This window comes from Chamaea fasciata, unplaced genomic scaffold (genome assembly GCF_029207755.1).
Source record: "Chamaea fasciata isolate MVZ Bird 193981 ecotype frontalis unplaced genomic scaffold, bChaFas1.0.hap1 SCAF_174, whole genome shotgun sequence".
NCBI lineage: Eukaryota > Metazoa > Chordata > Aves > Passeriformes > Sylviidae > Chamaea > Chamaea fasciata.
The window spans coordinates 66665-76816 of NW_027094259.1; the positions used below are offsets into that span (position 1 = coordinate 66665).

General features: G+C 70.0%; 2 protein-coding genes across 3 annotated transcripts; both read right to left on the reverse strand.

Moving 5' to 3' along the window:
* Positions 1–63: 63 nt before the first annotated feature.
* On the reverse strand, positions 64–3958 carry LOC136304771 (interferon regulatory factor 9-like). 2 transcript variants are annotated; one of them, XM_066208219.1, is made up of 7 exons: positions 3513–3958; positions 2041–2215; positions 1565–1684; positions 1393–1464; positions 852–1160; positions 290–396; positions 64–166 (listed from the first exon to the last, which is right to left on the reverse strand). In XM_066208219.1, the coding sequence occupies exons 1-7, from the start codon at positions 3681–3683 to the stop codon at positions 95–97; spliced, it is 1026 nt and encodes a 341-aa protein (XP_066064316.1). In that variant the 5' UTR covers positions 3684–3958; the 3' UTR covers positions 64–94. The 2 variants fall into 2 exon arrangements, with proteins under 2 accessions (XP_066064316.1, XP_066064317.1); XM_066208220.1 differs by having other exon boundaries at positions 1393–1461; positions 3513–3957.
* An 81-nt stretch (positions 3959–4039) lies between these two features.
* On the reverse strand, positions 4040–10119 carry EMC10 (ER membrane protein complex subunit 10). Its single transcript, XM_066208221.1, has 7 exons — positions 9921–10119; positions 8575–8632; positions 7719–7831; positions 7291–7395; positions 6624–6805; positions 6151–6244; positions 4040–4635 (listed from the first exon to the last, which is right to left on the reverse strand). The coding sequence occupies exons 1-7, from the start codon at positions 10029–10031 to the stop codon at positions 4414–4416; spliced, it is 885 nt and encodes a 294-aa protein (XP_066064318.1). The 5' UTR covers positions 10032–10119; the 3' UTR covers positions 4040–4413.
* Positions 10120–10152: the final 33 nt, after the last annotated feature.

Genomic DNA, 10152 nt, shown 5'->3' on the forward strand with positions numbered 1-10152 from the left:
CCTGGGGGGCTCCGGGTGCCCCCCTTTGGGGACAGTGACACCGGCGCGGGGGTCACGGGGGACGCCGTCACCTCTCCTGACCCAAACTGAGCTTTTATTGCCTCGGGGGGGTCTCCGGGGGGGTCCCCAGGGTGTCCAGGAGGCGCTGGGCAAAGGCCTGTTCCAACTGGGGGGAGAGGGGGGGGAGAGAAAAGGGGCCTGAAACCTCCGCTCCCCCAAATCCCCGACACCCCAGAGCTCCCCCCGCCCCACATCTCAGCCCCAGCCGCCCCCCAGCTGCCCTGCCCACCTCCAGCACCAGCCCCCCGCCCTGGGGGGCTCCCTCGGGGGGGCGCAGCTCCAGCGTCACCCGGTGCAGGGGGCGGGGGCCCCGCCCGGCCCGGTGCAGCTCCAACTCTGGGGGGGGGGGGGGGGGCCAGGTCAGCGTTGGGGGAGGGGCGGGGGATTCGGGTCCCCTCTCCCCCCCCTTCCCGGTATTTTGGTCCTTCCCCCCCCCCCCCCCATTATTTGATCTCCCTGTTATTTGGTCTTTCCCCATTATTTTGCACCCCCGCCCCCCGTTATTTGGTCTTTCCCCCCATTATTTGCCCCTCCCCCATATCATTATTTGGTCTCTCCTCCCCCCGTTATTTCCCCCCCCCCCGCCATTTGGTCTCTCCGGTGTCCCCCCCCCGTGACTTGGTCTCTCCCGGTTATTTTGCTCTCTCCCCCCATTACTCCCCCCCCGCCCCGTTATTTGGTCTCTCCTCCCCCGTTATTCGTTCCCCCCCCCCCCGTTATTTCCCCCCCCCGTCCCCCCGTTATTTGGTCTCTCCCGTGTGTCCCCCCCCCGCCCCGTGACTTGGTCTCACCCTTCCGGAAGCGCCGCGCGTCGAACGGCTGCAGCAGCGCCCCCTGCTGGAGCGGCCCGTGCGGCGCGTGCGGGCCGCGCACGGGGCCGGGGGCGGGGCCGTCCCCGGGGCGCATGCGCAGGAACAGCCCGCGGGGGGCGCTGCTCAGCAGGAGCCCCGGCCCCGCCCCCGCCGGCAGCACCAGGCGCGGCAGCGGCGGCGGCGCCTCCTGGCGGCCCGGAGGACTCAGCAGGTACTCGCCGGGGGGCAGCGCCCCCTGCCAGGCCACGGCGGCGCCTTGGCGCAGGCGCAGCACCAGCGCCGCGTCTCCTGCAGGGGGCGCCGCGGAGCCGTGACGGAAGGGGCGGGGTCACCGCGGGGGAGGAGCCAGTGGGAGGCGTGGCCCGGCTGGGCCGATGCTTTTGGGGGAGGAGCCAAGACTGGGTGGGGTCAGCAGGAGGCAGGGGCGGGGATGGGGGCGGGGCTTGGGGTGTGGTCAGGTTGTGGGGCCCAGCTGGCGATTAGCTGGAGGTGGCTCCTCCCCTTGGGGGGCGGATCTTACCGTGCACAGGGGGGAGGGGCTCCGTGCACTCCACCTCGATGCGCAGAGGCGCCTCTTCCGGGGGCGGGGCTTCTGATGAAGGGGTGGAGTCAGACACCAGCCACACCCCCGTGCTCCGCCCCCAAGGCCAGCCCAGCCCCAGGAGTGTCCCAGAACTGCCCCCAACTCTTACCGGGCTCCTCCTCGTCCTGGGCCTCCTCTTCGGTCTCAGGGGGCGGGGTCGGTGGGAGGGGCTCCTGGGGGCTCAGCCCCGCCTCCTTCTGGCTCTGCCGGCCCTTGGGGGGCTTCGGCTCTGTCGGCATGAGAGCGTTGATGCCGCGTCTGGCCGCCCTGCACCGCTGCTGTCCCCTTCCCTTTCCGTCCCCCCACGTGGCGCCGGCCCTTGGAGCTCCTGTGCTTTGGTTCCCCCCTCCCTGCCGTACCCACCCTCGGGTACCCCCAGCCTCACCCCCCCGCCCCACCCGGCCCCTCCTGATTTGGGGGTTCCCCCTCCGCCAGCCCCCCCCCCCACCACGGCGCCCCCCATGCTCAGCCCGCTCCCCGCAATTCCTTTGTGTGTCCCCTCCCCCGAATTCGGTTCCCTCCCCGTTCGCCGTGTCCCGGTGTCCCCCCCATGCCACTCCCCGCCCGGTGTGTCGGGGCGCTCACCGCGGGCGGGCAGCAGCCGGTACACGCGGTAGGAGCTGGGCCCGTCGGTGCGGCCCCGCGCCCGCAGCTCCCGGAACTCGGGGCTCCGCGCCAGGGCACAGCGGAGCCGCGTCTTCCACCCCGCGGGGTCCGGGGGGTCCCCGGGCCGGAGCCGCCCCTTGTACTCCGCCCACGCCTGCCGGGGCCATCGGCGTTGGGGAGTGGCCCGGGCGCACCCACGCCCCTCCTGGCCCCGCCCACCTCATTAACAGCACAGCCCCGCCCCTCCTGGCCTTGCCCCACCCACTCGCATTTGCATAGCTCAGCCCCGCCCCTCCTCAAAGCCCTGCCCCGCAGCTTTCCCGGTCACGCCCCCGGCCTGGCTCCTCCCCCAGTGGGGGCGTGGCTCAAGCATCACCTCCACCAATGGCTTTGGACAGCCCGGGCCCTCCCATGGCCCCACCCTTTCTTAGCTCCTCCCTTTTTCACAGACCTTCCCCTTTTAAGCCCCGCCCCTCACCATGCAGAGCCCCGCGCCGCCCTCGCGCTGTTCTTGGCCCCGCCCCGGCCCCGCCCTCGCCCTGCAGAGCGCCGCCCCCGCGCTCTCCTTGGCCCCGCCCTCACCTGCAGAGCACCGCCCCCGCGCTCTCCTTGGCCCCGCCCAGGCCCCGCCCTCACCCTGCAGAGCGCCGCCCCCGCGCTCTCCTTGGCCCCGCCCAGGCCCCGCCCTCACCCTGCAGAGCGCCGCCCCCGCGCTCTCCTTGGCCCCGCCCTCACCCTGCAGAGCGCCGCCCCCGCGCTCTCCTTGGCCCCGCCCTCACCCTGCAGAGCGCCGCCCCCCGCGCTCTCCTTGGCCCCGCCCTCACCCTGCAGAGCGCCGCCCCCGCGCTCTCCTTGGCCCCGCCCTCACCCTGCAGAGCGCCGCCCCCGCGCTCTCCTTGGCCCCGCCCTCACCCTGCAGAGCGCCGCCCCCGCGCTCTCCTTGGCCCCGCCCTCACCCTGCAGAGCGCCGCCCCCACGCTCTCCTTGGCCCCGCCCCGGCCCCGCCCTCACCCTGCAGAGCGCCGCCCCCGCGCTCTCCTTGGCCCCGCCCTCACCCTGCAGAGCGCCGCCCCCGCGCTCTCCTTGGCCCCGCCCTCACCCTGCAGAGCGCCGCCCCCGCGCTCTCCTTGGCCCCGCCCAGGCCCCGCCCTCACCCTGCAGAGCGCCGCCCCCGCGCTCTCCTTGGCCCCGCCCAGGCCCCGCCCTCACCCTGCAGAGCGCCGCCCCCGCGCTCTCCTTGGCCCCGCCCTCACCCTGCAGAGCGCCGCCCCCGCGCTCTCCTTGGCCCCGCCCTCACCCTGCAGAGCGCCGCCCCCGCGCTCTCCTTGGCCCCGCCCCGGCCCCGCCCTCACCCTGCAGAGCGCCGCCCCCGCGCTCTCCTTGGCCCCGCCCCGGCCCCGCCCTCACCCTGCAGAGCGCCGCCCCCGCGCTCTCCTTGGCCCCGCCCTCACCCTGCAGAGCGCCGCCCCCGCGCTCTCCTTGGCCCCGCTGCGGCCGCCGTGGGCCCAGGGGATCCTCAGCGCCGTCTGCGCCGCGTCGTCCCACTGCAGCCCCGGGAAGCGGCCGCTCCGCAGCTGCGCCAGCAGCCAGGGCCGCAGCCGCCGCGGGCCGCCCTCCGCCATACCGGGGAGCCGGCCCTTCGGGGGGCTCCGGGGCTACCGGGGAGCCCGGTGCTTCTGGGAGCTCCGGGGCTGCGAGACCCGCTGAGGGATCCGGGCCTTGCGAGGCTTCGAGGGCTCCGGTGGTTCCGGTGGCTCCGGGGCTCCGGGCCCGCTCACGGATCCGGCACTCGCCGAACGGCGCCGCCGCTTCCGGGAAGCCACGTGACCACCACAGCCGCGTGATCTCCTCCACCAATCAGCGGGGCGGCCCGCGCGGCACCGCCCCCGGCGTAAAGGGGCGTGTCGGCGCCGCGCGTGTTTTGGCAAGAAGGGGCGTGGCTATATGCTATGCTTCGTTCTGCATTTGCATAAAGGGGCGTGGGCATACGACATGTTTTGTTCTGTATTTGCATAAAGGAGCGTGGTAATAAGACGTGCTTTGCTCTGTATTTGCATAAAGGGGCGTGGCAATAAGACGTGCTTTGCTCTGTATTTGCATAAAGGGGCGTGGTTATATGGCACGGTAAATTGTGTTTGCATAAAGAGCGTGACTATGATGCACGACGCTCCTTCATTTGCATAAAGGGGCGTTTTCGCCCATATTTGCATATGTGGGGCGCGGTCGCTCTGGCCAGCCCCGCCCCATCCCCAATTTCCCACACGGGCCCCAGTTTCGGGGGGGGGGGGTCACGCCCACATTTAGGGGAGTCACGCCCAGATTTCGGGGCTCACACCCAGATTTGGGGAGGGGTCACAAATTTAGGGGCTCACGCAGATTTTGGGGGTCTCCCACAGGTTTAATGCCCATCCCCCACGTCGAGGGGGGGGGGTTGGGGGGGGAGATTTTGGGGGAGGGGCTCTCACCTGACCCCCGCCCCCCCCTCCGCCCCCCGTGCCCCCCCCCTTGCGCCCCCCCGGCATCGGGGGCTCCGGACATCATGAGGAAGAGGACGATGGGGATGATGTACATCCACTGTGGGGAGAGGGGAGGGGAGTCACCCCAAAATCATGGAACTGGGGGGGGGGGGGGTCACCCCAAAACCCACCCTGTCCCCATCCCTTGACAACCAGGAGGGGCCCCCCCAAAATCCCCACCCCCCCCTCCCCCCAAAAGGGAAACGGGGGGCGTCACCCAAAATCCCGTTCCTGGGAGATGTGGGGAGAGTTTCGGGGGGCTCAGGAGATTTGGGGAGGGGGAGTTTGGGGGTTCAGGGTGGGTCTGGGCAGGATTTGGGGGTGCTGGGGGGAGGCGCAACAGGGGGGGGGTTGTGACTTTTTTGGGGTGTAGGTGGGTTTGGGGGCAGGGGGCTTTTGGGGGGCAGTGGGTGTGGGGCAGGGGGTCTGGGGTGTTTTTGGGGGGCTGCAGGTGTTTCTTTGGGGAGGTTGGTGGGTGGGTTTGGGGGCAGTGAGTGTGGGGCACTGTGTCTGGGGCAGTGGTTTGGGGGTGTTTTGGGGTGTGTTTGTGTGTTTTGGGGTGTGTTTGGGGTGTGTTTGTGTGTTTGGGGGTGTGTTTGGGGTGTTTTGGGGTGTGTTTGTGTGTTTTGGGGTGTGTTTGTGTGTTTGGGGGTGTGTTTGTGTGTTTGGGGGTGTGTTTGTGTGTTTGGGGGTGTGTTTGTGTGTTTTGGGGTGTGTTTGGGGTGTGTTTGTATGTTTGGGGGTGTGTTTGTGTGTTTGGGGGTGTGTTTGTGTGTTTTTGATGGTGTTTGGGGTGTGTTTGTGTGTTTGGGGGTGTGTTTGGGGTATTTTGTGTATTTTGGGGTGTTTTGGGGTGTTTTTGTGTGTTTTGGGGTGGTTTTGGGGTGTGCTTTGGGGGTGTTTTGTGTGTTTTGGGGTGTGTTTTGGGGTGTTTTGTGTATTTTGGGGTGTTTTGGGGTGTTTTTGTGTGTTTTGGGGTGGTTTTGGGGTTTTTGGGGTGTGCTTTGGGGGTGTTTTGTGTGTTTTGGGGTGTGTTTTGGGGGGTGTTTTGGGGTGTTTTGTGTATTTTGGGGTGTTTTGGGGTGTTTTTGTGTGTTTTGGGGTGGTTTTGGGGTTTTTGGGGTGTGCTTTGGGGGTGTTTTGTGTGTTTTGGGGTGTGTTTTGGGGGGTGTTTTGGGGTGTTTTGTGTATTTTGGGGTGTTTTGGGGTGTTTTTGTGTGTTTTGGGGTGGTTTTGGGGTTTTTGGGGTGTGCTTTGGGGGTATTTTGTGTGTTTTGGGGTGTGTTTTGGGGTGTTTTGTGTATTTTGGTGTGTTTTTGGGGGTGTTTTTGGGGTGTGTTTTGGGGTGTGTTTTGGGGTGTGTTTTGGGGTGTTTTTGTGTGTTTTGGTGTGTTTTGGGGTGTTTTTGTGTGTTTTGGTGTGTTTTGGGGTGTTTTTGGGGTGTGTTTTGTGTATTTTGGGGTGTTTTGGGGTGTGTTTTGTGTGCTTTGGGGTGTTTTTGGGGTGTGTTTTGGGGTGTTTTGTGTATTTTGGGGTGTTTCGGGGTGTGTTTTTGTGTGTTTTGGCCCCTCACGTATTTGGCGAAGAAGGATTTCTGCTCCTGCGGGTTCCGGGCGCGCTGCGCCTGCTCCTGCTCCAGGTGCCGGATGAAGGCGGCCGTCTCGGGCCTGGGGACACGGGGGGGTCACACGGGGGGTCACACGGGGGTCACACGGGGGTCACAGGCACCCCAGAACTGCCCCCATGGGAAACCCCAACACCCGACCTACCCCCCGGATTCCCCGCAGGGTCACCGTGTCCCCCGTCCCCCTGCCGGGGTCACCCCAGCCCCCGTTGCCGCGTCCCCACAGAGTCCCCCGGGGTCCCCAGCGTGTCCCCAGCCTGTCTCCCGTGTCCCCCCGTGTCCCCCCGTGTCCCTGTCACTCACACGGCAGCAGAGCGTGGCACGGGGCCACCGAGGGGGTGGGGGCTCCCCGGTCAATGTCCCCCAGTGTGTCCCCGTGTCCCCGCGTCCCCCGCAATGTCCCCGTGTCCCCTGTGACGCACGTGGCCGCGGGCAGGGGCTGTCTCAGGGCCACCGAGGTGTTGAAGAGCTCCAGGTCCACGTCCTCCACCTCGGAGCCGCGGCAGGTCCCCGGCGCTGCCACCACCCCCAGCGCCACCACGTTCCCGGCCACGTCCAGGTGCAGCGTCAGCTGGTCCGACAGGTGAGACTCCAGCAGGGCACACTGGGGACACGGACACCGACGTTGGGGACGCGGACATGGGGACAGGGACACCAACACTGGGGACATGGACACGGGGACAAAGACATGGGGACAAGGACATGGGGACAGGGACATTGGGGACAGGGACATGGGGACAGGGACACCGACATTGGGGACATGGACATGGGGACAAAGACATGGGGACAAGGACAAGGACATGGGGACAGGGACATTGGGGACAGGCACACAAGGACACGAGGGACAGGGGACATGGGGGGACATGGGACACAGGGACACGAGGGGACACAGGGGACACGGTGTGACAGTGGCACAGGAAACGGCAGGAGACACGGTGACGTGCGGGGACAGGGGCACGAGGGGACACGGGGATACAGGTGACATGCTGGGGGCACAGGGAGGGTGACAGGGGACACGGACAGACAAGGGGCACGAGGACCCCGGGGGGTCCCGGGGGTGACAGAGGTCGGGGTGTCCCTGTCACTCACCGCCCGCACGAAGGAGGTGACAAACTCAGTGTCCCCCTCCTCGCCAGGGCCCAGGGGCCTGCGGGGGACCCGCACCCGGTACAGCCCGTCCCGCGCTGCCACCTCCTGCGGGGACACCGTGTCACCTGGTGTCACCCGGTGTCACCCATGTCACCTCAGTGTCACCCTCCAGCCCCTGACCCGCACCTGGTACTACCCATGCTGCCACCTCTTGTGTCACTCTGGTGCCCCTCTGGTGTCCCTGTGTGTCCTCCCCACGTCCCCCAGTGTCCTCCCCATCCCTCCTTGTCCCCACTGTCCCCGCTGTCCGCCATGTCCCCCCAGTGTCCCTCCGTGTCCCCCCCTGTCCCCGTGTCCCCCCCGTCCCCGTGTCCCCCCGTCCCCCCCCTCCTGTCCCCGTGTCCCCGTGTCCCCGCGGTGTCGCCCACCCGGAGCCGGGCTCTGTCCTCGTCCCCCAGCGGTTTCTGGCTCAGGCTCAGGGCGGGCTCGGGCCCGGAGCTCAGCGCCAGCGTCCCCCGGCGCCGGAACCGCGCCGCGTCGTCTGCGGACAGGGACACGGGCTGGCCCCGGCACGGCGCTGTCACCGCGTCCCCGGGGCCACCCGTGCCACGCGCATCCCAGTGCCACCGCCGCCCCCAGTGCCACCCCTGGCCCTGTGCCACCGGTGCCACCCGAGCCCGGTGTCCCCAGTGCCACCTGTGCCACCGGTGCCACCCCCATCCCAGTGCCACCGCTGCCCCCAGCGCCACACCTGTCCCTGTGCCACCAGTGTCACCCTTCCCCACGACCCCAGTGCCACCCCTGTCCCCGTGTCCCCAGTCTCGTCCCTCAGTGCCATCCCCCTGACCCAGTGTCCCACAGTGCCACTCCCGTTCCCATGTCCCCATCCTGTCACCCGGCTGAAAGGAGCACAGCGTCCCCTGTCCCCTCACCCAGCTCCCAGTGTCCTCATGTCTCCTGTCCCCTGTCCCCATGGCCCCTGTCCCTGTCCCTGTCCCCATGGCCCCTGTCCCCTGTCCCTGTCCCCTGCCCCCATGTCCCCTGTCCCTGTCCCCATGTCCCCATGTCCCCTGTCCCCTGTCCCTGTCCCCTGCCCCCATGTCCCCTGTCCCTGTCCCCATGTCCCCATGTCCCATGTCCCCTGTCCCTGTTCCCTGTCCCATGGCCCCTGTCCCCTGTCCCCATGTCCCCTGTCCCTGTCCCCTGTCCCATGTCTCCTGTCCCATGTCCCCTGTCCCCAGTCCCCATGTCCCCTGTCCCCGTCCCCTGTCCCTGTCCCCTCACCCAGCTCGAAGGAGTGCTCCAGGCTCAGGCTCACCCGGCAGCTCTCGGTGTCCCCGGGCTGTGGGGACACGCGGGGACACGGGGGGTGACACCGGCGCGGGGACACCCCCCGGGGGGGGGCGACGCCCCGCCCCCTCATGAATATTAAACAGACCCACCCAGAGCCGTCAGTCCGTCCTGCTCCGAGGGCCCCGCCCACTCCGGTCCCGGTGTCCCCCCGCTCTCCCCGGTCCCGGTGTCCCCCCCCCCGCTCTCCCCGGTCCCGGTGTCCCCCCCCCCGCTCTCCCCGGTCCCGGTGTCCCCCCCCCCGCTCTCCCCGGTCCCGGTGTCCCCCCCCCCGCTCTCCCCGGTCCCGGTGTCCCCCCCGCTCTCCCCGGTCCCGGTGTCCCCCCCGCTCTCCCCGGTCCCGGTGTCCCCCCCCCCGCTCTCCCCGGTCCCGGTGTCCCCCCCCGCTCTCCCCGGTCCCGGTGTCCCCCCGCTCTCCCCGGTCCCGGTGTCCCCCCGCTCTCCCCGGTCCCGGTGTTCCCCCCCCGCTCTCCCCGGTCCCGGTGTTCCCCCCCCGCTCTCCCCGGTCCCGGTGTCCCCCCGCTCTCCCCGGTCCCGGTGTCCCCCCCCGCTCTCCCCGGTCCCGGTGTCCCCCCGCTCTCCCCGGTCCCGGTGTCCCCCCGCTCTCCCCGGTCCCGGTGTCCCCGCTCTCCCCGGTCCCGGGGTCCCCCCGCTCTCCCCGGTCCCGGTGTCCCCCCCGCTCTCCCCGGTCCCGGTGTCCCCCCCGCTCTCCCCGGTCCCGGTGTCCCCCCCCCCCCCCCGCTCTCCCCGGTCCCGGTGTCCCCCCGCTCTCCCCGGTCCCGGTGTCCCCCCCCCCCCCCGCTCTCCCCGGTCCCGGTGTCCCCCCCGCTCTCCCCGGTCCCGGGGTCCCCCGCTCTCCCCGGTCCCGGTGTCCCCCCCCCGCTCTCCCCGGTCCCGGTGTCTCCCCCCCGCTCTCCCCGGTCCCGGTGTCCCCCCCCCCGCTCTCCCCGGTCCCGGGGTCCCCCGCTCTCCCCGGTCCCGGTGTCCCCCCCCCGCTCTCCCCGGTCCCGGTGTCCCCCCGCTCTCCCCGGTCCCGGTGTCCCCCCGCTCTCCCCGGTCCCGGTGTCCCCCGCTCTCCCCGGTCCCGGTGTCCCCCCCCCGCTCTCCCCGGTCCCGGTGTCCCCCCCCCGCTCTCCCCGGTCCCGGTGTCCCCCCCCCGCTCTCCCCGGTCCCGGTGTCCCCCCCCCGCTCTCCCCGGTCCCGGTGTCCCCCCCCCCCCCCGCTCTCCCCGGTCCCGATGTCCCCCCCGCTCTCCCCGGTCCCGGTGTCCCCCCGCTCACCCGGGTGCCGGTGCCGCTGCCCGGTCCCCCCCGGCACAGCCCCCCGGTCGCTCCCAGCGCCGCCCCCGCCGCCAGCAGCGCCAGCACCGGCACCGACCACGGCGCCGCCATCTTGGAGCGCGGGGCACGGCGGGAACGGGGCGGAGCAGAGCAGAGGGGCGGGGCTATAAGGAAGGGGCGTGGTCATAGGGTAAAAGGGGCGGTGTATTGGGATGGGCGGGGCCTCAGTGAG